At 38.7% G+C, this 26,217-nt stretch overlaps 4 protein-coding genes across 11 annotated transcripts; 3 read left to right on the top strand and 1 right to left on the bottom strand.

Moving 5' to 3' along the window:
• Positions 1 to 6,278: 6,278 nt before the first annotated feature.
• LOC124177870 lies at positions 6,279 to 8,659 on the top strand. The gene is made up of 2 exons (XM_046560763.1): positions 6,279 to 6,857; positions 7,877 to 8,659. Exons 1-2 carry the CDS (start codon positions 6,585 to 6,587, stop codon positions 8,189 to 8,191), a joined length of 588 nt encoding a protein of 195 aa, XP_046416719.1. The 5' UTR covers positions 6,279 to 6,584; the 3' UTR covers positions 8,192 to 8,659.
• Positions 8,660 to 10,333: 1,674 nt separating this feature from the next.
• Positions 10,334 to 12,233, top strand: LOC124177868. 3 transcript variants are annotated; one of them, XM_046560760.1, is made up of 3 exons: positions 10,334 to 10,710; positions 11,084 to 11,140; positions 11,745 to 12,233. In XM_046560760.1, the coding sequence occupies exons 1-3, from the start codon at positions 10,438 to 10,440 to the stop codon at positions 12,057 to 12,059; spliced, it is 645 nt and encodes a 214-aa protein (XP_046416716.1). In that variant the 5' UTR covers positions 10,334 to 10,437; the 3' UTR covers positions 12,060 to 12,233. The 3 variants fall into 3 exon arrangements, 2 of the variants coding, with proteins under 2 accessions (XP_046416716.1, XP_046416717.1); XM_046560761.1 differs by lacking the exon at positions 11,084 to 11,140 and having other exon boundaries at positions 10,335 to 10,710; positions 11,745 to 12,232; XR_006869686.1 differs by lacking the exons at positions 10,334 to 10,710; positions 11,084 to 11,140 and adding an exon at positions 11,155 to 11,646 and having other exon boundaries at positions 11,745 to 11,881.
• Positions 12,234 to 13,164: 931 nt separating this feature from the next.
• On the top strand, positions 13,165 to 17,556 carry LOC124177871. Its single transcript, XM_046560765.1, has 4 exons — positions 13,165 to 13,404; positions 14,792 to 14,946; positions 15,349 to 15,384; positions 15,565 to 17,556. The coding sequence occupies exons 2-4, from the start codon at positions 14,905 to 14,907 to the stop codon at positions 15,883 to 15,885; spliced, it is 399 nt and encodes a 132-aa protein (XP_046416721.1). The 5' UTR covers positions 13,165 to 13,404; positions 14,792 to 14,904; the 3' UTR covers positions 15,886 to 17,556.
• On the bottom strand, positions 17,401 to 24,902 carry LOC124177867 (acidic phospholipase A2 PA4). Of its 6 annotated transcripts, none has more exons than XR_006869682.1 (6): positions 24,803 to 24,902; positions 24,012 to 24,280; positions 20,705 to 20,965; positions 19,227 to 19,561; positions 18,041 to 18,378; positions 17,401 to 17,802 (listed from the first exon to the last, which is right to left on the bottom strand). XR_006869682.1 is itself a non-coding variant. In XM_046560759.1 (5 exons), the coding sequence occupies exons 3-5, from the start codon at positions 20,963 to 20,965 to the stop codon at positions 17,700 to 17,702; spliced, it is 699 nt and encodes a 232-aa protein (XP_046416715.1). In that variant the 5' UTR covers positions 24,012 to 24,280; positions 24,559 to 24,777; the 3' UTR covers positions 17,401 to 17,699. The 6 variants fall into 6 exon arrangements, 1 of the variants encoding a protein (XP_046416715.1); XR_006869681.1 differs by lacking the exon at positions 24,803 to 24,902 and adding an exon at positions 24,559 to 24,785; XR_006869684.1 differs by lacking the exons at positions 24,012 to 24,280; positions 24,803 to 24,902 and adding an exon at positions 21,517 to 21,713.
• Positions 24,903 to 26,217: the final 1,315 nt, after the last annotated feature.

Raw genomic sequence — 26,217 nt, 5'->3', positions numbered from 1 at the left:
TGACGTTTTATACGTATGAATAGATGCGTATACCCTAAATTCGGAGAAATATTCCATACGATTATAAGAATTTGGTTTAATAAGCTGTTGAGCAAAGTGTGCCTTCTTGGAACGTTGAAATATTGGCATGGAAAAAAATGTGCTGAATTAGCTCTTTGGATACAATACGGTAATAATAATGCTTCTTCAAGGTAAGCAGTTCCTTATAGACCGTTCAGTCAGCGAAAGTTGGATAATACCGTTGAAGCTTGTTTCAACGACTGATCGATCGTTTAATCTACAGGTCAGACAATGATGGCCTTTCATCGTTATTGTATTTTGATCGTTGCAATATCGTGTATTATCGCTTCTATCTTTGCCGATTCATGGAGTTCCGAGGATTCGATCGAGCTTCCCAAAAGACGTCCGGAAAAGAAGGCCAGTCCCGACAGTAATTTCGAGCAACAAAATCGACCGATCCTGGAATTGTTTCTTGGCGTTTTGGACACCATATTCTCTGGTACAAAGGCAGAATTGAACAGAGCGAGAAAGCGGGAGATGTCCGTGACACCTATAGAAAATCCCCCAGCAAATTGAACAAACTGTGTCAAAAGTGAAATGTGATTACAAAAATCATAAATCAATATTGTTATATCTGCGAATGATTTCGATAAAGCATTGTTAAACATCAATTGTTCTTACTTACCCTCCTGTATATAGCTCAGTGTTCTATCAATCATTTTAAAAACATCTTTCAGGGTGATTTCTAGCAAAGCCATTTTCCAGGTTGTGTAAATATTTTCGGTTTCTGTCGAGATAAACGAAGATTTCTATTGTTTGCAACGTAAACTTAACACTAATAAATGTGGCGTAGTATACACTGATTATTCATGAGGTATTGCTAGTTTTTTCCGAACAGACTGCTAATTTTTAACGAAATACGAAAGAGAAATAATATATCCCATATCTCATTATACATATGTACTCAAAAACTTATTTGAAAATAATGGGATTGTCACTGTTATGCACATTTTTATTCGTAGTTATTTTAAAAAAGTGACGACTGTAGCTTTCGCATTATTTAAGGTTATTATAGGAACAAATCTTCGCTGGAAGTATTCATAGGCATGAAGTCGTATTAAGAATGAATTTTGTAAAATAATCTGCCTGTCTTGAAAATCATGGCGAAATATTTCCATTTGAGAAAATGGTATCTAGCAAATTATAGATTGGAGAATATTTAGACTTCCACATGCTGTACTAAATTTATCTCGTCGAAGTGTAAAAAACGATTGAATGTTACTTTGTGGCCTCGACTTGGGTTCATAATCAGAAAATATTACATTAATTAGATTATCATTCAGTTACATAACGCAAAATTATTACACTTCGTGCATATAATGATAATATATGATTACTTTCTTCCAATACGGGGAAAAAAGTACGGAGAAGACGGAGGAAAGTAAAGCTGTATATATGAGTAGAAATCAAAAAAGATAAAACTTCTGAAAAAGGTCTAGATTCAAAAGCAACCAATGATGAGTAAGGGAAAGCTGAGCTTGCGAGATTTCCTTTGCCGAATTCGGCGTGACCGATGAATAATTGGCTGTACGTCTGCGCTGTGGATCTGCTGATGTCTCCGCAACCTCTGACCTCTACGAAGTCGACTTAGTCACAACTCGTTCTTTAGGCTGTTCAGTTAATCGTTGGACTCCGGCTAGAACAGAAATCAAGCATTGTCTCAAAATGTCTCGCATTTTCTTCGTCGCCCTTTTGGTGGTCTGCTTCGTCTACGTACTGCAGGTAAACTCGCTTCAACAATTAAGTTGCAAATAATTTATCGTCTACGTACAGTTCATTTCCTTATTATACTCAGAGAAAAATGTGGTTGACTTTACTATAAAAAATAGTGTGCTGAGGGGACAATATGAATTTATAGTTAATAGAACTTGTTGCATTATGTTGTTCCGAACTATGAATTTATCGTTACATCTGACAAAAGTTGTATGGTTAACGGTACAATAATGAAGATCTGATCATGTTTAAACATTAGTGCGATAAACGTGATAAACTTATCGTTACTCGATTTATAATTTGGAAATTCAATACAGAAATTTTAGATTACAGTTTGTTAACTTCATTATACGAGTTGAGTAGCTTCATCGTAAATGTATAGTAAAACTGTGGAATGAAAAAAAATAGATAAGGAACTCGTAGATAATTCTACACTTACAACTACACTTATGTGTTGTAAATGTGTCGTAGATTTTTAAATATTTTCAACAGTGTATGTATAGTCGTTGAAACTATGTTCGTATGATCTTGTCTGAATAATTACTGTATTAGCGTTAACCATATTTAAGTCGAGTCAAACTATGTATGGTGGATTCAATTCTGCCAAAAGTTGCACGAATCATGTCGTGTGGTCCAAATTCTTATCCATAAATAGTTGATTATAAATTAGATAATTGAGCTATACTCTGTACTGTCGAAGATTATAGAACGAAGCTCACGGCACGATACCAAAATAATTCTGATGAACATTTATACATGGTGAACATTAAGAACAAAAATATAGTTAATTGTAGTATTATTATAGTCCCTTTGACGTCCTTGCATCAACTATAAGTGTATGGTAAAATTGATATTGTGTTTAAAGTGCGCCAAACGATAATTTGAGTATATTTCACCGTTAAAATTATCGGCACGACTATAATATTTCAACTATAATTGCAAATTTTTCTCTCAGTATACTCTTGATAAGATTTTGGTTTTTTGTTAAATGCCTCACAAATCAGATTCGATTTTTATGTTGTTAAATTAGATTAATCAGAAAATTGCTAAAAATATTTTGACAAAGTTTTAACTATATCGAACGGAGGGTAGTATAGCAACGGTCACTTTTCCATCTCTCTTTTCCGCAACGATTATCGTACGAAGTTTTGCGATATTTAGTTTAAAAACAATTACTGCCTATCCCGAAAGTTTTTGCGATGTTTTGCGTCACCTTCCAAATTGAGATTCATTGTGAGGAATGCATACAACCTGCAGAATAAATATAAGAAAATTTTCAGTCAACAAAAAAAAAAAAAAAAACTGTATATTCTATAATGCTATCTTGATATCGAAATTCCTTGGGAAACTATTTCTACGTATGATTTGTTTTAATATTTTTTTAGGCAACCCCAGTCCCGGACAAAGACGAGCAACCGCCCAACGTGGTTGATACAGTAGCGACTTTTGTGAATCAGTCAATACACGACTTAATAGAGAAAACCGATAAATTCCTTCGCAGTGATGACGTTACAAAAGCCGGTGAAGCGGTTCGAGAAATAGCCCACAATATACAGGAGAAAATTAACGAAGGCGTGGCTACAATAATTCCCAAAACAGAGGGATCTGAAGCAGGGAAACAGTAAATCAAGGATAGCACGCGAGTCTCCACGAGTCATCTAAAAATTTACCAATTAATATTAAAATGTAATAGTAGTTACTTTCAACGGAAAGTATTAGATATTTTTCAGAACTCGAATGTGTAGCTGATGTTAAATAAACTGAATGAGATATTCGAATATGTAAAATTGAGTATGCGTTCATTCGTCGCTGTAACCTAAATCACGTATAGCCATTTCTTTCATTCTATTTTCAATACTGCGTTACATTGTAAACGAAAGTTACAAATCTGTAAACGCAGTGAAATTATGGTTTAAAAATGTCAAATTTACGAGCAATCGTAATATGTGTATAATTCGAACTGAACTGGATAATAATCCGGCAGGAAAAATGATACTTCGTCAGTAGATTTATGTACTCGATCAGAAAGTTGAGATTCGATAACGGTATGTATTTTTATCAACGTTATCGAGCAATATCCTCGACCCTGGGTCAAGTCGCCACGTGTATAATCGTCTGTAGAAACGAATGTAAAAAATCTTCGCATTTAATCGAAGTATAGCGTTTCAGTTCCGATAAAAATATACGATACTTGTTGCGTCGGGCATTGTATAAACAATGCGGCTAAACTCGAAAACAATGGCCAGCTAAATTCGTGGTCATTTATGTATATTATCAGTGGACTTCGGACGCTCTTGTTTGCGTTGGTAAGATCGTGACAAAGTATCGTGAACTTCATACAAGTCAATAATAGAATCTTTGTCATTCGGACTGTTCTTCGAAGATAAATAACGTTCCGTAGTCGGCAGCATCGTTGCAATGAGTTTATGCAATTAGAGTATAACGTATTCATTTTCTGCCCGAAGAATTTCCAATTCGGCCAGCAACGCTGTCCCGATTACAAAATTTCCGAGGTCACAGCTAGCCGGAATGTCGCACATCTGCTGATCACCTACTGGCCTTTCGAATTTCTGCTCTGTAATTGTGGTTGGTACGAATCAAACCACTTGTTGTACTTCAATGCCACATCCGTCGTTCGATCTGGAGACAAGAGCGCGTTGCCGGAAGCTGTATGGAAAGGAGATCATTTTATAGAAAATTGCGCAACAGTGAATTCGATGGGTAGGAACGTCAGGTTATAGAAATTGTTGCAATCGAGTCGCACCTATTTCCGATGAAAATTTGTCTCTGATAAAAATAAGTCGGAAGGCGTAAACTTGTGCAACAGTATACCGAGCAAATATTATGTAGTGAAAGTTTGAGTTTGCCTGAATCAGCACTAATTGAATCGCCGTTTATAATGGCCAGATTACATTCGAGTTTTGGCTTCAACGAACAATGGTATAATTATACGCAGTGTGCGAGCAGTTTATTCTAGACGATGATTAAACACTACAGGAAATATTCCATGCTTATTTGAAGGTCTAAGTGCACTCTTGTTGTTCGTAACAATTGTCGGTTCTGCTATCTACAGTAGACTAGTTTAAAAAAATGAGCTATTTATTCAAAGTCACATGCTTAGTAGTTGTAGGAAGAGGAAATAAGACGCCTGCTGTAATTAGAGCTCTTGACATTAATATTTCGTGGTTCATAAACGTAATTTTCCATTTTCCATTTAATTAACACGAACAAATAATTTTAGTTATTTCTGAATTTTGTAACAGCACCTTTTAGAGGAAAAAATTGCTCAGGATGAAAATTGATTAAATAGCATGATTTTACACAGTTGAAATGCGTTATAAAAAAACCCACAATATTTTGTGATAAATCTAGTATTTTCGTTGTTAATCTCGAGAAAAGGAAATTTTACATGATTTTAACTTTAACTTTAAATAACTATTGAAAGAGTTTAGTTATTGAGAAATTATAACAAAACCCTTTTTGTACAAAATTAAATTAACTACAAAAATGTGTATCGGATATTTATGTCCATTGCCTCGTTACTGTGCTACAAAATTCAGAAATAAATAATATTATTTTCTTGTGTTAATTAAATGTAAAATGAAAAATTGCGTTCAGGAACCCTAAATATTCATATTAAGGGCTCAAATGATAACAGACGTCTTATTTCCTCTACCTACAATTATTAAACGTGTGATTTTGAAAAAAAAATAGACCCTTCTTTCGGACCAGTCTAATTTACAGGGTGTCGAGAGAAGAATGGAGAATTAATTTCGAACTCCCAAAACGCGATAGATGCACTGAGAAAAAATCCATTTGGTATAATTACTAGAAACTTCTGGTAAAATGCGGGTATTGTTACAATAACAGATTAAATATCACTGCAATTACAAGAAAACTTGGTACATGTTAATATTCAGCGTGCTTATAGTTGACAATATTGCATGTTTTAGTTATAGAAACATTAAATCTGTCCGTTTATTTCACTACACTCTTTTAGTTGAATAACGGCTCAACATCAATTTATTGTTGCACCAACGTCAAATTATTGTAATTGTTACAAAAGAATATATTTTCATACACGTGACCACAATAAAGAAGATCGGTAGACTCATATTAGATTTTCTGATCGCTGCAGCTACAAAACGAATTTTCTTTCTGTACCCGGATCTATATTTCTCGTTTATGGTACAGAATCTAATCACAGTATTGCAAAGGCAAATGAGTATTCTTTCTATCGTCATGTAAAATAGTGAAAAATTGTATCCGCACCGTCGACATTATAAACGACGGTCGCGAAATGTCGCAATAAGGAATTACAATATTGCAATATTCATGTAGATAGAATTCTCGTTTATCGAAGTGATTGAAAATGAGTCGAGCATGATTCAAGCCGATTGCGACGTTTGCCGATCTGGTAAGTCACAGATTTTTTTTTATCTGCAGGTGGACTTTCTTCCCTTATTGACTGAACTATCACCATCACAGAACCACTAGTTTGAACGCAACGTTGCAGACGTCACGTACCGAGTTTGTGTTACGAGAGCCGTGTTTGCTTCTGTTCCACGTGACAGGGTCAGGCTTTACTTTGATAGCGAGAAGCGGAAAGGATCGTAGGAATCTGAACCTGCACTTTGGAAAAACATGGACAGTGACTCGGCACAAGTAGGCGCGAGGGGTTCTGGGGTATTAGAGATAGTGCATTCTTAGCCCTCCACGTTGTCGATAAGGATGGCCTATAAAAGCATCCTGCAAACTCGGGTCCAGCATTAGTCTCTTGGTTCACTCAGTTCCGACTAGAAACCAGCAATATGAAGTGTTCGACTCTCGCTCTGACGTTCGTCTTCGCCCTGGCTCTCGGCGCGTGTCGAAGCTCTCCAGTGCCCTCGCAACCAGGTGCTCCCAGCCCCGTATCTGTGAACGAATTGATAACCAAGGCTCAAACCGACATCGCGAAGCTTGGTACCGACCTCCATGAGGTCCTGATTCGCCCCAACCATGACGCCGTTGTCAAAGCTCTGAAGGAGCGCAGCTCGGACTTCGTCACCAACGTCCAGAGCTACATCGAACAGATGTCCAAGGATGTGAGTTTTAACTGAACATTTAGCAATGATCTCCGGCACTCGAGGCTTGCCCTGTACTTGGCTAGCCATTCTGATTCCAATTTTTCACTGTCCGGCATTTACAATTCGTCACGCGGATTGAAAAAGAGGCTGCTTACTTTGAGCAAGAATGTTCTTTTCATGTAAAAATTGAGCGTACTAACTTACGCGTGCTAGCTTAATCCAACACCGCGATAGTATAACATTTCAGCACGTCGAGAAAAGTTGTTACGTGAGGCTGGAAGAAAATTCCATTCGGTTTTCTTCATGCCTCGCTCTCCGGAGAATTTGAACGTTTTTTTCATTCCTCAACTTTCCCAACACAATCCAAGCCTTACGAAGACTCCGCTTTACAGACATTGCTCTTAAAGTTGGAATTGTTTCTCAAGACTCTGATCCAGTATGTACATATATAACGTAAAAGTGCTTGCATACGATGATTTTTTACTAAAACTTGACTTCTATTCGTTAATTTACAAGCAACCTCATTAAGCTATTTTCAAAAAAGTTTACGCGAATTAATCTTGGAACGATAAAACGTGCCAATTGCGTCGCCAATTTGTTGATGACGTGCCGACTTTTCTCGAATACACGATTTATTGTAACTTGGCTAAAACTAAGCCTAGCATGACTATCAGTAATAGACTCGATAGACACAGTAATAACAACGATAACAACTGTCCTGAAATAAGTCAATACGTAGCGAGAGTACTATGACCTCTCAACTTACAACTTGATTGTAGATTCGCGCAATTGTTCGAGTGACACGACTACATTCTTTCGATCAATTATTTGCTCGCTTGAATAATAATTTGATTACTGTACCGGTACATAGTTATATTCATTCCTTAAATACTCTTCGGACACTAACCGTTTGCACAAAATTTTGGGTTTGTCGGGTACGTGGTTATTCACGAAAGATTAATTAGCATGGAGAATCTTGTGTGGAAATTGAGATATTTTAGAACTGAGAGTTTGTTGACGGATTTAATTATTTGCAGTTGAAAGCCAAGGGTCCTGAGATTGGAAAGATGTGGGACGGCTTCAAGATGTCATTGACCAAGGCCACGGAAGACATATCAGCTCAGATTCCAGTCGCCAAGGATCAAATTTCCAAACTTGAGTCGAAATTCCTCGAAGGAATGGGCGCTATAGTGAAACAGTCGGAATTGGTCATGGAGACTGTCAGGACGGACGCCGAACCAATCAAGCAAGATATTTCCAATCTGGCGAAGAAGGCGGTTGAGATTACGGTCGAAGCCACCAAGGAGCTCAAAACCCAGATTGAAGAGAAATTATCGAAACATGAATCGTAGGTTAGAAGTCATACGACGATATTCGATCCTAAACCTCGTTGAACATGAATGGATAATTTGAGAAATTCACAAAGAGCATATCCTGTTTTCTCGCTATTGATCAGTTATCAGGTTCACATGCACCCTTCAGCAAATTGAATATTGTCTTATTTTATTCTTTGATAAAAGTTTTCATAGCTGTGATTATCGATCAAGTTTCACGAATAAACTGTAATCTAATGCATTTTGAATTTAATAAATACCTCTTACCTTTCGAGTATACCGAAAGCCTTGTTCCGCCACTTTATGACCACCAACGACATTGATACATGTAACAATTCGATGTAACCTCTTTTATACACGTACAGTTTTCCAATTTTTTCGAATGCTCCAGATATACTGTGTAATAAACAGAGAATGAAACTTCTTTTGAAAGTCTCTCTGTCAATAAATAATGCATCATGACGTGAAACCACGTTTAATTTTTAACTGTGTGTTTTATTACTCGTTTGTACCAAATATTCTGGTCATGATCAAGATAAATTCGATGATTTTTCATAAACCATCGTATCTTCTTACCACATCCCACCGTGAATTGAAGCTTCCACTGGATTCGGGGAACTACCGTGTGACCGTCTTATGTTTTTGTTTTTCCTGTAGATTTTTTATGTCGAACTATGAAGATACACCATCTTTGAATTTTTACAATATAGTTATTAACATTTATACAGTCTCTAAGAACTTTATGAAGATAAAATATAGGTTGGAATCGACTTTATAGCGTTCGAAATACACACATGCGTAGGTTGACGGCTAACATGATTCCGGCTGTTCTGTTAATCTGAAACCAAAAAACCAAACAGCGTTCTCATCTGTAAACGTGCGGCAATAACCGGAATTGTCGAAATCTACAAGGTAAAGGACCTGGACAGCCAAAACTACGGAGCGCAAGTCCTGGAACTCGAGTTTCACCAGGTAGCGGACCCGGAGCGCAGGATCCAGGAGGTAGAGAACCCGGTACTGGAAATCCGCGGATCGCGATTCTCATCCGTCCGCTCTAATGCGCGGTTGTTTCCAGACTGAGGATTTCGGTTAGCTGATTTTCGTCGTTACGATTACTATGGATCGATGACGTCAGGAGAAAAAAAATTTTGAGTGACGTCACTTTCTGAGCATCCGAAAATTCAAAATTTGGTTTCGAACTTTCATACTATGTATGATTTATTACCCAGAGCTATATTTCTCGTTTATGGTTCAAAATCTACTTGGAGTGTCGTAAGAGCAAATATGTATTCTCTTTACTTTCGTATGAAACGGTAAAAAATTGTATTTTTATGAAAATAGCATTCTCGCTTATTGACGCGATTGAAAATGAGTCGAGTATAATTCAAGCCGATTGTGACATTTGCCATCTGGTAAGTTCAATTTTTTTATTACTTACAAGTTGAACTATCTTCCTTTATTAACTGACCGATCATAGGAATGGAAAAGTCACGCGAAAAGCTAACTTTCTATTTGTCGATCGAATTTGAATCTTGCAAAATCGACTAATCGTCTTTGAAAGTGAATTTTCGTTTTGAGTCAATTTTTTAAAAATCTTTATTAATTATCAATAAAAGATATTTTATAGGTCGACATAAATATTATCGTGTTGAAAATGACCAAATGACGGTTATCAACTATCGACTAACTGTACAACCAGTATGTACGACGAAATAATATTTTGAAAGACAGCGTTTTGATTGGTACTTTAGGACGGGTTCTAAGAAGAAGAACTTAAGTTATCAATTATTTGCTATCTTACCATCAGATATTAAATTTAGTTAAAAAAACGTCGAAAAGTCATCACTTGAAAGTCGATTGTGTATAATCGACTATTTTCAACGACTCCATTTTTGACTAAGCTCAGAGACGACTTTGGCAACCCCAAGCGAGCATTACCACAGAACCAGTACTTTGTACGTGACAATTAGTCGTCACGTAATGAGTTTGCGGGACGAGAACCATGATTATTTCCATTTCACGTGACAGGGTCGGTCGTTACATTGATAGTGAAAAGCGGAAACGATCTCATAGATCTAGAACTCTACTTTGTAAAAATATACACCGTGACTCGGCACAAAGAGGCGCGCAGGTTATGGGCTATTAAGGATAGTGCATTCATAGCCCTCCACCTTGTCGATAAGGATGGCCTATAAAAGCATCCTGCAAACTCGGGTCCACCATTAGTCTCTTGGTTCACTCAGTTCCGACTAGAAACCAGCAATATGCAGTGTTCGACTCTCGCTCTGACGTTCGTCTTCACCCTGGCTCTCGGCGCGTGTCGAAGCTCTCCGATGCCCTCGCAACCAGGTGCTCCCAGCCCCGTATCCGTGAACGAATTGATAACCAAGGCTCAAACCGACATCGCGAAGCTTGGTACCGACCTCCACGAGGTCCTGATTCGCCCCAACTATGACGCCGTTGTCAAAGCTCTGAAGGAGCGCAGCTCGGTCTTCGTCACCAACGTCCAGAGCTACATCGAACAGATGACCAAGGATGTGAGTTTTAGCTGAACATCTAGCAATGATCTCCGGTACTCGAGGCTCGCCCTGTACTTGGCTCGCGATTCTGATTCCAATTTTTCACTATCCGGCATTTACAATTCGTCACGCGGATTGAAAAAGAGGCTGCTTACTTTGAGCAAGAATGTTCTTTTCATGTAAAAATTGAGCGTACTAACTTACGCGTGCTAGCTTAATCCAACACCGCGATCGTATAACATTTCAGCACGTCGAGAAAAGTTGTTACGTGAGGCTGGAAGAAAATTCCATTCGGTCATCTTCATCCATCGCTCTGCGAAGAATTTGAACGTTTTTTCAATCCTCAACTTTTCAAACACAACGAAACCCTTATAAAAACTTCATTTTACAGACACTGCTGTTGAACTTGGAACTGTTTCTCGAAACTCTGGTCCAATTTGTACACAGAGTAAGAATTTTTTCATACCATTATTTCTGGAGTTGGGATGTGTAACGAATGTGTAACTAAAACTTGAATTATGTTTATTATTTCATAAGCAACCCAATTAACCTAATTCCAAAAAAGCTTACGCCTAATAATCTTGGAACGATAAGACGTGTCAATTACGTTGCAAATTTGTGAATAATGTTTCGACCTTTCTCGAATCCATAATTTACGATGACTTTGCGAAAACTGAGCCTAGCATGAATATCAATGATGGACTCGATAGACGCGGTCATAACAACGATAACAACTCTAATGAAATAACTGCATACGTAGCAAGAGTACTATGGCCTCTGAACTTATAACTTGATGGTAGATTCGCACAATTGTTCGACTGACACAACTATATTCTTTCCACCAATTGTTTCCTCGAGTAAATATTAATTGTATTACTGTATCAGTACATAGTTATATTCATTCATTGAATACTTTGTGAACACTGGCATTTGCACGAAATTTTGGTCTGTTGGGTACGTGGTTTTTCAGGAAAAATTAATAGATGTGTACCATGATATGCGGAAATTGAGGTATTTTTGAACGAAGAGTTTAACGATGGATTTAATTTTAGATGAGGATCGGGGGTCCTGACATGGGAAAGATGTGGGACGATTTCAGTAACAAACTGACCAAGGCAACGGACAACATTTCAGTTTATATGCCAGCAAACAATGGTGAAATTTCTCAACTTGTGTCCAAATTCCTGGGAGGATCAGGTGCTACAGTGAAACAGTCGGAATCGACTACGGAGACCACCAACGGGGCAGTCGATCTAACCTATAAAAATATTCCGAAACTGCCGAAGAAGGTGGTTGAGATTACGGCCGGGGCCGCCAAAGACCTCAAATCAGAGATTAAAGACAAAACTTTGAAGTTCACATTGTAGATTAGAAGTTATACGACGATTTTCAATCCGAAATCTCGTGGAAAATGAATGCAGAAAATCACAAAGCGTATATCATAGAGTCCCAAGTTAACCCTCGAACAAATGGAATACCGTCTGATTCTGATCTGTAATAAAAGTTTTTGCAGCTATGATTATCAATCAATTTTCACGAGTAAACTATAATCCAATGTATTTTGAATTTATTCAATACCTCTTACCTTTTAAGTATACGACAAACCTTGTTCCGCCATTTCATGACCACCAACGACATTGATACATGTAACGATTCGATGCAACTTATTATATACACGTACAGTTTTCCAATTTTTTCGAATGCTCCAGATATTTTGTTCAATAAATAGAGAAGGAAACTTCGCTTGAAAGCTTTTCTGTCGATAAATAATGCGTCCTGACGTCAGGCCAAGTTTAATCTTCAACTGTGTGTTGCAACAGTCCTTTGTCCAAATATTCTGGTCTTGATCAAGATAAATTCGATGACTTTTCATGAACCATCGTATCTTCTTACCACATCCTACCATGACTTGAAGCTTGCACTGAATTTGGGAAACTTAATGGAATTCTATAGTCAGTACTTACCGAATGCGTTAAGTGTCTTCTATTTTGGTTATTATCAGAGGCTGTGCACCGCAACGCAAAACAGGGTATTACAGCTGAACTTGGATACTTAGAGATATCTAATCGTACAAATCCACGTCGAAATCGAGTACAACACCCCCTGAAATATTTTCAAGTGAATTTGGGTGGAGGTAGTATTCTCGGTTGAAACTCCCTCTGTAACGAGAGCAACAACCAATGAAACGTTCATTCGAGAATGATCGGGAGAATATATTTTTATTAATAACGTACGATATTACATTGATACTATACATTGAAGACACCTTTGATCGTGTCATATTACATGTGATGCGGTGGTTAAGTTATGTAAACTCAATATTTAGGCAACTGTTACGTAATGAACTGAAAAAAATGTATCGGATATGGTAATGAACTATATACTTCCTTTTCGGACAACATATCTTTTGACAATTACCTAATTTTGTACTCCAGAAAAAAAATTATCAGCATTCTTCTAGTGCTATTCGTCAAAGTCGTCGCTGATAGCGTCGTGATCGATGGGCCGCTTTCTTTTCGTATTCTCATTGGTTTTATTAGCAAACTTGACGATCGGTGGAGGTGGCTTCAAGCATTCTGGTATATATTTCCAAAGACGGGATGCCGCTTTGAGAAACGCGCTAACAATCAGTGAGGTCAGTTTGTTGAGTCCTGCAGGACCACGCGGAGGATTCGTTTTTAATTTGCCGCAGCATCTAATCTCTCGTTTTGGGTTAGCCAGCGTCTACGAAAAGTTTTTACTCAATAAGAACAATGAAAATGTGATTTGGCCATATGGAATGATTGGGCAATCTAGCTTGATGAGGAGTTTTAATCAAGGGAACGGAAGAGTTTTTACGTGTCTCATCGTACAAACACTCATAACGAAATTGCAAAATTTGAGATCCGCTTCCGTGTATACGTGACATAATGCTGAAGCAATAAACAGTCAGAATTCTGAGAAAATTTAGTCGGCCGAGGATAAAAACTCACGTATGTTTATTTCGTTGCGTTAAAAAATTAAAAAAGCGAAAAACTTTCGCTGAGAAGAGGATTCATTTTAGTTGATTATAGATTTTTTTTGCAAAATTACGTTCTTTATATCGCGTTCAGCAACGGACTTCCAAGATTTGACCAAGATTTAAATATACTCATATTTTGCAGTATTTCGCACGTTTCACAATGAAAATTTTACAGATACTCCAGGATAAATTGGTACTTGTATAAGAAATTTCGTCTCTTCAAGCACTGTGTATATATAGGACTGTAATGTTTAGATGGTGTGTTTACCCTTTTGAATCCTCGCTTCCATCTACACATTACAGTCCTATATATACACAGTGCTTAAAGAAACGAAATTTCTTATACGTTCATACCAGGCACAGGAAAACAAATTCGAACTCACCGGCGATGAGAGAAATTAACGACAACAGAGTCAGGGCGGCTAGGTGATTTAGTGGAGCAAGGCTCCGTCGTTAATTTTTCAAAATCACCAAATTTTCGAATTATCAATTTTCATAAATTGGTACAGTAGGAATGATTGTTTACCTGATTAGATAAGACGGCCAAGATGACAATAACGGTGAAAAAATAGCCGTAATTTGGGAACATTGTGGAGTGATGCAAACGCATCGTATTGCATTCCATTTTTATTTTTATTTTCTCAACCGAGAGCTGGACAGTTGAACTGATTACCAGGGACGTGACTGGCGCGCGTTATTTATTTCCTGAATTTCGTTTCGTGGCGCAATGTTTTTGCGATACATAACCCGTACTCGTATCAACATTCGGTTGAATTGAAAACTTAAAAGTCCAATCCAGGTCACAGCTGGACGATGGATAAGATTTCATCCGCAATAAAATCCAGCTCAAATAATGCGCTTGCAAATTTTCGCACTGGCTTACTGGTGCATTTTTTGGGCAGCTGAAGTGACGGCCAGAGCGCCTGCTTTGAACCCAGACATAATGAAAATTCCTTATCTTTCGTTCAAGGTGTGAAGTAATAAACCACGCTTCAATAGTTGTGTATTTCTATGTGCAAAACGAATGGTGTGCTTAAAGAGAGAAGGAGGGCAAAATACTTTGTTGGAACATTTTCATTTGCAATTTTACCCCCATAGGTATTACACAGCGACTATGAAAGGTACTTATGCTCTCGGCCAAAATCGCTAAGAGATCGGATACTAATTGGGAAAATGTTACTGGAATTCTATAGAGCGCAGCGAAAGAAGGGATGGTATCACTGACGCGTCACCTCGGATTTCACGCGAAAATTGTAAGTACACACTCAGCATTTTTTGTGGCTCATGTTTTCTTTAAGTGCAGAAATGAAACGCATACGCGCGGCGTGGCACACAAAACTCGAGTTATTAACTGCTGGGTGGCGCATTTTTTCGTCGACACAAGTCGCCGCGTTTGTTCACCGACACGTTTCAGCGGCGACGTTACAGGCCTTGGAGAAAGTATAATACACGATTGAAACTTGTATATTCTGAGGTGTACGCTAAATATTCTAAGCTCAAAGTATTTTAGGAAAATCGTGCAGTGACGTGGGCGAACAGATAGAATACCTAGAAAAGAAATTTCACGCTGCCACGAGGAAGTTGTTGGGATTGAAAGTCAATTTTCGAATTAAGAAAAAGATAAATCAAAGAACATGTCGTCTCATTGCTTTCAGTCACGTATCCTGCTTGGTTGCATCGCATTTTCATTGGTAAGTAGAGGTTGAGTTTATCTATTAACGGAATCGCGTAATCTTGACAATGAGAAAGAATAAGAGATGGAAATTTGCCAGAATCGGATGAACTTATACTTCTGAAAAAATGAACTAAAAGTACCTTTGACGTTAACGGTAATAAAAACAAATTTACTCAGCGTGAGATGATTTCCACAGATTGGTTGTTCGACCATTGATGCGGCGGAATTCACGGAGCAGCACAAAAATGTTTTGGACAAACTCGCGACGATTGTGGCCGAAAAAGAGGGCAGCCTGCAAAAAACGGTGCTCGGTTCCAGGGCAGCTTTTCCGGCTCAAAGAGAGGAGACGGAACTGGAAAGAGCGGAAAGGGTCAACAAGGGATTCGAGAGAATGATTCAAATGGTGAACATCCTTGGCCAAGTCGACAACTTCATTTCCGACAGAACAAAGAACGTCGTACGGAAATTAAATGCGATGTACGACATTGACGATCAGGAAAAATCCAGAGGTGCATGATTGCCGCGTGATAATCTTTCTTACTTTGTAATTTGTAGCTTGAAATAAAAAAAAATTACCAGCTCACACTTCTACAATTTCATCGTTATAGAAAATTCACCAAATTCTACTCGTATTAATCGCGTATAAATAACATAGACATTAATCAGTGGATACAAATACGTCTGACTTAGTCAGACGATAATTTAGTCGTGATTTTTAATCATGCAGGTTAAATAAAAAAATCATATGCATTGCGTATAATAAGGCTGGTTTTTACCCGACTTTAATGATAAAATATGTATTTCTAAAGCGAATTAACTTCACGGATCCGACGATTATTATTATTATTATAATATATATATATTTTTTTCATATCAGAATTCTCTTCATATTATTATTCTCTATAATATATATAATATATATACATATACTCTTTGTATTACATGCTAATTAGAAAGATAAATTAAATCCGATATCGTGCATAATTACGTGATATGTCTATTCTATTTTCTTTAATTTTAAACCGACTGCGCAGTTAGGACTCTGCAACATACTTATGCCAAATATTACATATAATTAAACAATCTTAAACACTTTATACGAATACGTTATGTATCTAATAACAGAATGTACACCAGCCGCAACTTCCCTCAATCAGTAGAATGTTTCTCAATTTTTCTGACGATATAAAGTCGCGCGTAAATCCATCATTGCCACTTAAATCGTTACAGCTATTATCCACAAACAGATCACATCATCTACAACGAAAATCACTGATCGTTACGATACTTTACGATGGCATAACGATATTTTACCAATCACTACCGTTTGCAATTTGAACCGAATAAATTTTTATAGAAAAATATACCCATTGATAAACGAGCCAATGCAAAAAGCATAAATTCTTGATGCTTAAAATTCTGCCCATAATCGTGTCTGAATATATTTTTATTACTTTACGGGTCTCTGCAGTTATTTAACAGTACAATACTAATTAGCCTTGAGGCTATTCCTTCTACTCCCGAGGGAAATACCGCTGAGTACCGTACAATACCGTACAATATAGTATATTACCCGCAGCGTAGAGCTGTTCACTAATATTGATTACGGGGTAAATGTTTACAAGTCATTTCACAACTTGTGTATAAATATATGTATATATATAAATACTATTAGCTACCGTTATATTCTGAGATGCATGCGTGTTATGGGCATCATTTAATATACGTGTATGATCCTTATTATGTAACATTAGAGGTACGTATATTACTGCGTACGTATAATGACAAATGTATAGAATTTTGTAATTTCGTTGCTGGTTATCGCAGTTCATATCACATCATTATTATGTCAATAAATATTCTATAATTCACGTATAATCCAGATTAAAGATGTATAATATATATTTCGTAAGACTTACGCGTTCTCGGTGTTTCGTTATCATTTATTATCATTACAGTTTTTGTTGTCTTATGCTTCTTTTTTTCATTCCTTTATTGGTTTTGTTTTTTCTTTTTTACCAACGACTGTTTGTACTCCACCGTTATAACCTCCACTTTTTATGTCACGTCGCTGAGATAATAAATAAAAAATAATTCCAGGAAGAAGCGACGGTGATAATAATTACATCGAATATGGACTTTTAACGAATAACAACTCGCGGGTAGGTTTATAATCGTGGAATAACATTTCACCCGCAAAAAATATTGCACTCCGATCGACGTGTGCTGTTCTTAATAATTCACCCTGCAGTGGATCACGGTAGATCTATGATAAATAAATCTATCGTTTCAGGGTTCGTTTTGCGGGTTAACACCTTGCTGCTTACGAATTCATTTATTAATATTTACTGGCATTAAAGGCACGTATTTGTCACTTGGCCGGAACTTGTACTGCGAACAAAGACGGTTCGATTCCGCCTCTGGGTAGCCATTCCTGAAACGAGAAAAGGAAAATCGCACCTTAATAATCGTCCGCGAATATTATCCTTAGTTCAACGCATCGCAATAACAATATTTTAGTTTTGCACCGCCACCCATTCTACTCCAAATAGGCAGTATAGCAGCTGGAAAATAAAATAGCAAATTCTTGCAACCGACATCACCTTCTACCAGAATAAACGATACAAAATAACCCATCACCCATCGGCAAATCATTTTTTACTTCACTGTACATTTTCGAAGTGATCCGCTTCGAGTTCCGCTTTGAATTTGGATGCTGTATTGAAGGTACCGGATCTTCGAATCAGATATAGCGTTGGTCGTTGAATATAGACAGGTGGCAAGAAATTATTTTTACGGAGAGAACCACGCGAAACGGAGGCGCGCGTTTGGCTACAACTTTAGAAACGAGGAAAACTTGGAAAACGCTTCCAGCAACAGCCGGATTTTGAACAAGCCAATCTTAGCCAGAGCCACCTTGAGCCTCAAGTATTGTACTTCACTCCGCTTCCGGTTCGAGTCCCCCGTTGAATAATTTCCGAACAACGGCGATCGGCCAAATTCGTAGCAACTGAAACGATACGGATTGAGTATGACCTGCGTAATCAGTTGCGATATATGTACCGTGATTGTGCAATTTGACCTCGGTAAAGGTCAGGCATTGATTCGAATTGGTCTCAGTTCAACCTAGACCCTATCTTCGAACGCAATGCGATTATTACAGCCGGAAAAAGATAAGGATGTAAGAGGATACGCACTGATTCGTAGAGGAAAATGAAAGGTCGGAAGAGCCTTGCTTGAGATTATGGAGTTCAATTATTCAAGAAATTGGTAAAAATTTTTAAAAATTTCGAGTTACAACCGGTATTTTAAAAATTAGGTATTTTTGCATCGATTAAGTGAACGGAATTGGCAGGATAATATTTCGAATTAGCTCAATCAGTGAACAGTTCCGATGTTATAGACTGCCTGCTCGCAGACACGACAGATATCAATTATCTATCGTGTTGAAGGTCCTGCGCACCGTCGCGTCGTATTTTCGCATTGAATATACCGACTGACACGTGTGTATAAAATTTTTGGCATGGGTCACGATTGGGCTAAATGCCGGATGTTTTCGCGTCTCATACAATCACTTGTACGCGATAGAATAACGACTCACATGCTGTTCGATACGCGGAATGAGCAGCGGTGAATTGAGAAATTTGATACGCAAATGCAGATTGATGAATTCGTCCCGACGAATCAATAGCACGGTACCAAAGGGAAGTGTGTTCCAGAAGAGACGATTATCAGGAGTGTAATTGTCGCGAGGGTCAGATCGAATTATATAATCAAAGGATAAAAAATATCGGGTATTGCAGATATCGAGACGGTGAATCTTCAATTTTGCCAAATCTGCGATTGAGCGTCACTCACCGCTGCCACTGAGAGCAGGGACGTCTTTCCTTGAAGCAGGTGACCTGAACGACGTTGAAGAACAAAGCTCCCAGGGTGTTCGCTACTTCGGTGTTCAGGCTTTGCAGGCACCTACGGAACTTGGCATCGCAGTCGCAATGCGATCTTGTTATCGGTGAATTGTTGCAAATCCCGTCCTTGCACTGCTGAGGTCCGATCGTCAACGGGCAGTTGTCGTGCTCTCGGCAGCAAGCATCCTCCGCTGCATGCTGACCGAGATCGTCGTAGGAGTTCGCGATGTTTCCCGGACCGCACCACTTCGTTCCCGGGTAAATTAGACCGCCGGGGGCTTGATTCTGATTGAACGACAGAAGTCAAAGTTTGTTCAAACTACGGATTCGAGGTTGCAAGGAGTGATTCACGGGGAAAAGAGCATTCCCTGCACGGAACGAAAGATAATGCACATTGTACATCTGGTGTGGTGAATTTATGGGCAGCGACTTTTTTAAGTTAAATCTACTGCCGTTGTGGCAAGATTTACAAATACGATAATAAGAGGTACAATATGCTTAATTAAGTAGATCTACCATAATTGACACAGATCTGACTCCAAAAAAGTGCTGACCATATATTTACCACACTGACGCAAAATCTGCATTAAATTTTTTTCCGTGTGGAGCAACAAATTGTTGTCTACCGCAATACCAAAGATTTTGCAAGTAAGTACAGCGCCAATGGTGAATTTCTGATTCAGCAAGTTCGTTGGTTAACGAATTTGTCGTGTCGTCTCTATATTAAAACACTTAAACCTGCTGGCTGGGTGAATCATATTTCTCCGTGAACGAATCAAAATTTTTTTGACTGTCCCTACTAGTTTGGATTTTTTCGAAAGGAATTTTTACCGCATCGTTGTTCACCCAGGCTAAAACATGTATCTTTGATAACGCCGTGACTCATCGCACTCGGAGCCAAATTTATTTCTGCCGAGAAAAATGTAACCGCACCACGATCATAAAATTATTAAATTCAGAGTCAATAGCGCAAAAAAAAGAGTGTAAGTCGTTTGGTCAGACAACTAACGTATTAGAAGTTTATGACAGAGTAATAAAATATTTATTTCTACTCGGCGTTCATCTTCAGTATAATTCAGAATCTTAAATCGTTGCATAAATAGCAATAAAAAAAAAAAAAATACATATATGTTCAAATATTTTTTTCTATCAACTGAGAACGGATCTCCGTATACGTACCCTGCCAAAGAGGATAAACCGATTTGGTGTTTGAAACACGCGTTAAGATTATAAATATTTTCACGTTTCTACATCTTCGTTAAAAGTTCAATTATCAGAGAAACCAATTAACCGTATGAAAGTAATAGTTGTACCTTTACAAAACCTATAATGAGAGACTAGTTCTTGGATAACTTGTAGCATTCACACAGCATGAATTAGAGTAAAATTAATTTTGACGTGCCTAATCGCACTTCGAACACGTTATACCTTTCCTCGATTCCGTGACTCTTTGCAAGTTTGTTCCAGATCGGCGACAAGATTGCTAGACATCTGTCGCACTTTTCGAGGATCCGCTCCGAGCACCATCCTCTGGATGACGCCTCGGTCGTTGTAGAGAGCGCAGAATGGCGCTCCCGCATTAACTTCCACCATTCGAGACATCGTGTTGTCTGCCACAAGAACGCTGCTTTGTGCCCCATGTTGGAGGAGAGCGAGCACAAGATAGAGGGAGACGAGTCGGGTAATCATCTGAGAAATCACAAAACACAATGAGAATCGATAAAAGAGCGCTCTGTTCGCTCACCGTTGAACTTCGATTCGTGCTACTGCCCGTATTTTAGATTAAACATAAAATAGAACATTGGTCTTTTCCTATTTTACGGTCTATGATTGTCATCGACCTGCGCAAAAATGATTTTCACCGTAAAACCACCAAGATTAATCCGAGCTCTTAGACCGCGTGTTCTTCACCAATGCACGATCAGCAACGATCAGAGACCAAAGTCGATTTGGCGAGTCCGCCGAAGATCAGAGAATGACGGACGTTACGCTTGGGGGATGGGTTCGGACCGTCGTAAATGGATGTATAGGTATAATGTGCATGGATACACGACGCGCGTGCACAAACAGTATCAATTATGATCGGAAACAGCTATAGGTATGGAACAATGTCCTCCAGTGTTTTTATAATTAATGAGCCATTAAGTAATAAAAGTCGAAATTTATAAAGGATACGTAATTGCATTCTATTTTGCTTTAATGATACCTGGTCGGTGGGTTGAATTGGAACAAGTACCTACCTCACTTCGAAACAACCATAGATTAAACGACACGATCGTTGCGACGATAAGTAGAGTCGAAACAAAATAACAATTCTTATTTTTGTTCAGTAGGAAAACAGTGAGTAACGATCGTCACTGAAAGAAGACTAACCCTCGGGGTATTGTCCAGTTGACAACTTTGAATAGAAGACATTCGTCGGGCAACCGTGATGCGGTTATTCCGTAAAGAGTTTAACGCGCGACGGCATGTCTCTGCTATTGCGAAACTGCAAACGTTCGACAAACAAAATCCCAGTCGACGATAAGCTGGTAAGTAATCGAATCGTTTCAGCCTGGAAGCGTAAGCATACCTTCACCGTAAGTATAGGTACATACACGTTGCGGCAAGAATCGAATTTCCATTTTTGTATACATTACGCGTGTACATAACGAGCCGACTGTCCACGAATTTGGAATCATCATCGAGTGCTCAGTTTGTTTGTACAAAATCTGAAGTATCACCCGAGGTCCCACTTTGGAAGTGCTAATAAAATTCTGATATTGATCGAAGGTCGATCTCCGAGGTCTTCGGTGGTTTATGAATGTGCATGAAGTCGTGAAAAAATGCAAGGTCAAGTGGTCGAGTGATAGACGTCGGTACGAACAGGCTAGTTGCACTTTAGCCGATACATCTAGCAATTCACTGTCCTTAATTAACGATCGCGAAGATCGTTTCAGATATCTGGATCATTGGGTCAACGCATAGTCGACACTCGTTACAAGAGCACTGCATCGCGTTTATTGGACTATATGGATGTACAATTTGCGAGTGCGAAGTTACGCCGAAGGGCTTGGATCGTACGTTATTGCACCATGCGTCGTGTGATCTAGATTTGGGTTAACAGGCTTCGATTTAGCGAATTTGCAAATCCAACGTGTGCTTCGGCAATGCACGAGTCGGCTACCGGAAGGAGTTCCACTCATGTTGTTATTTCTATCCATCCTGCTCTTTCGGATCGGAGATCTTTAGCGTTTGACGATAAACGGTTCGTGATGAAAATAAAATTTTCACGAATTCTACGTATATATTCCAAATACGCGTCACAGAGACGTGTGTGGATTTCTTTTAGAGAAAAAATTAAATCCGTACGCATGTTTGTATAGATCAGAAGCGGGATGAGTGTATATTCAATGTCCATAAATCTTTATGCTTGTCATGGGTTGATTCAGATTGCGATTAATGATTACGTACTCCCAGGCTTCACAGGCACTGTGTGAAAACAGCAACGTAATACGTTCATATACGTATACTTGTTACGATGGCATCTATTTTAGAGCAGGGGAAGTTAGGGCAAAACGAGCTATATGGGTAAGTTATCACGGCTAATTCAGACGAAGATCCGAGCTCTTGCGTTGCAGTATTATTACAGGACTACAGAACGAATTGCATTCAGTATCTGGTAATGTCAAATTGAATAGTTGATTTTTTTTTTCTTTTTTACAACGATTAGATTATTGGACCATGGTTAGTACTGTTTGAGGGAAGCTGGGTCCTTGTAGGGTTTAAGAACCCCGACTTTCGCTTACACACGGAGACAAGAAGAAGAGCGGATTTTTCTTAAATCTGCAGAAAAGGAGTATGCACATCAAGGTTTTTGGTAAAAAATACCCATGTCGCTATGTGTGTTAGAATAAATGTAGCAGATTTTACTCTGCAGACAGTGGTCTTTACTGTTTCTTGAGTAAATTCTGCATTTTGCGAAGTATATTTTACCAAACACCCTGATGTGGTCCTATTTTGAGCAAAATCTGCAGTTTTGAGCAAAATTTGCTCGTTATATTCTCTACGTGGTGATTTACGTATATCGATGTCGAATCTTGATCTTCACTTCCGTTTATGAGATGTAAATTTGAGTTTTGTGTCATGAGATCAGCCCGGTGATAGCACAATAAAAAGTAAAAAAAGCAGAAATCCACCGGGTCAATTTGAACAGATTTCCGGATTCGCAACGGCGCAGTTTGTACGCGTTTAAAACGGCGGCGTGCGAATCGCTTGAATGAAATAACGAATGAATGTTTCGTTATCGCCGACTTCCCATTCCGACGACGGGGTCGTCATATATCTCGACGTCGCGTTTTATACATGGAAAAAGGATTTTTCCTCGAAATCTGACAACTGTAAAAAAAGATCCTTGACTCTCAGTGGACTACCTTGGGCTGCTGCAGCCTACACGTTTATTTTTCTATCTCCTTTTTCTCTCTCGTTTTGTTCCTCAACACGTTACATCTTCTTTTTGTGTCTGTTGTTCGACTTGCAAAGGCGCTTACCTTGGCAACTGATTTAATTAGGTATCCGCTATATACACCTACATAATCGCATTTCGCGTTGCATTTTTAAAGGATTTTGACAGTCACAGGCTACAAGTTGCCGAAAGTTGTAAACAGAAATGCACGGGTATAGGATATACGCCATCAAATTATCGCGCTTAGAAGCATCGTAGGAACGGGCGAATAGGGTAAAGATTTTTACTCACTCTTATCGTTCGATGATTCCGGATTTCTTCACCCTGCTCGCGATTGCAGACAATGATAACCAGAATGCCGGCTCAGCTTATCGTCCTGTCGTCAATTAATTCGAGACACTCGTTTACTCGTTGCACTATTGACAAGCCAAGGTTTTCGCAAGAAACCGAGGTGAGGATACGACGACGGACATCTAGCGAGCACCCGGCCCAGCTGAGTAGGCTGCAGTGCGCAACACCCGAACAGGTTCGCCGGCTATTTATAGGACGTCCGTATCCCTCTAAGGGTTGGAAACACAGGTGAGACAAATAGAGAGTCGGCCGTAATACCGCGCGAATTAGCGATAAATGGATTTCGAGATTCTTCAATTTTACTCGTATTTGCAACAGAATGATTTTCAAAATGCTGTTGGTGCAAAGAGAAAACAAAAAAAAAAAGAAAGAAAGAAAATAAATAATATTAGAGAATTGTCAATGTAAAAATTCCAAACGATCCAGGATGTTGACACGCGCGACGAGCATCGAGGGCTGCGGAATGAAATTCAGTTCAAACGCTTACCTGAATTTTCTTCACTCCTAGCAAGAGACGAAACGGTCAATCTACCCTCTTGGGGGATGGAGGCTGCGCGTGACTTTGGGTATTCCCTGTCACACGCGTTTAAACGTTGGGTTCTTTACCATGGGAATGAGAATAATTTAGTAAATATACGGAATGGTCCTGTCGACGTTCGATGGGCAACGGCCACCATCGGACTGACTATTTAAACGAAACACGGTGGAGCTTTAACTAGTACCATGAATACCTTTGTAGGTGTGTGAATACACGTAGAGAGTGTCGTGCGTCCTGTGTAAGCGTGTGACCATGTCCGTACTTCATCTATGAGCATCCGTGTCTCTCCAACTTATACACGACTATTTGAACCGCGGCGTGGAAAAAGGGGAGATTCAAAATCACGTGATCGGAGGAGGCGGCATCTCAATAACGAACTCTGGCTGCATGCTACATCCGATCGTATCACATGGAAGATTATACATACTTGTCGGGCTAAACCGGTCAATAGTCTCGAACGTTTTTCTTTCTGGTCTAACTTTTCGTGCCGTATACTTTTTAGACAGCTTTTTTTTTTATCCATGATTCCAGAAGCGTGAAGAGCGTAATAACCTTCTATCTCTGTGTGTATTACATTCACGTCTGATAGACATTATCTACTTTGAATGTATGCGCGCCACGAAGTCAGGAAAGACTTGACGCAGCATTTCAAAAGTGTTTACTAAATGAAGCAATCGCTCATCGCTGGGTTCATTAATGCTTATATTATATATCCAGCGGTGTGTGGAATCTAGTGAAAAATCTCTGATCAAGATCAGGGTATGTTGTTGGTTTAACGGTTTGAAAAACATTCTGTCTAAAAGAGAAATTTTTAATAGAAATTCGAAATGTTATAATAATTCGACTTTTCATTTGTAAGCCACGTGCGATATGTCGAACTTCGTATTCTTACGCTCGCAAACACGTTTCGAAGGTGAGCAGCTCGATGTTATAAAATTCTTCTCGCACTGTTTAAATTTATTTTAATTCGCGGTGCGAGCCCGCGACCCTTCATTGATTTTCAAATTTCTTACAGTTCATGTGAGCCGGCTGTCTTGCGCAATCTGTTACTACTCGCTGCACGAAGGTCCGCGTGCACGAGCGGTTGACGCCAATCAGGCGTTTCACATTCCGCAGCGTCAAGCTTTGTTGAAAACGATCAACAAGCAGTCAGACAATTATTTGAACTATCAATCGGCGCACAGTAAACAATTTTAATCGAAGACTGCGAGGATCTTGCGGGGCTGCGTGTTATTTTTTTAACTTACACATGGTTCAACTTTATCCCCGACCGTCGAACCTACTATTCTGTTTCATCGAACAAAGTCGAACTGTTATATAAAAACAAGCTTATTGCATCATGCAACAAATTGCTCTGTTTAATTGCTGTATTGAATAGCAAACAAGTTATTATAGTAAAATGATAAAACGAATTTAAGTAGTATTTTTTGCAATCAGCATGAATATAACTAATGAAAAATTCATCCGATCGATAGACATAAATTCTCGCCAGAAGATTCTGAGTATGAAAAGATCGAATTATGTATTTCGTTGTTAATTAATCACACATTTACAGCGGCGCACTGAAAGATTCGATTTGGGTAATCAGCAGGACACACACATTAGTAC

The sequence above is a fragment of the Neodiprion fabricii genome, chromosome 3, assembly GCF_021155785.1.
Source record: "Neodiprion fabricii isolate iyNeoFabr1 chromosome 3, iyNeoFabr1.1, whole genome shotgun sequence".
Lineage (NCBI taxonomy): Eukaryota > Metazoa > Arthropoda > Insecta > Hymenoptera > Diprionidae > Neodiprion > Neodiprion fabricii.
The sequence above is the reverse complement of the archived record's forward strand: the minus strand, read 5'-3'. Positions and strand labels throughout refer to the sequence as shown.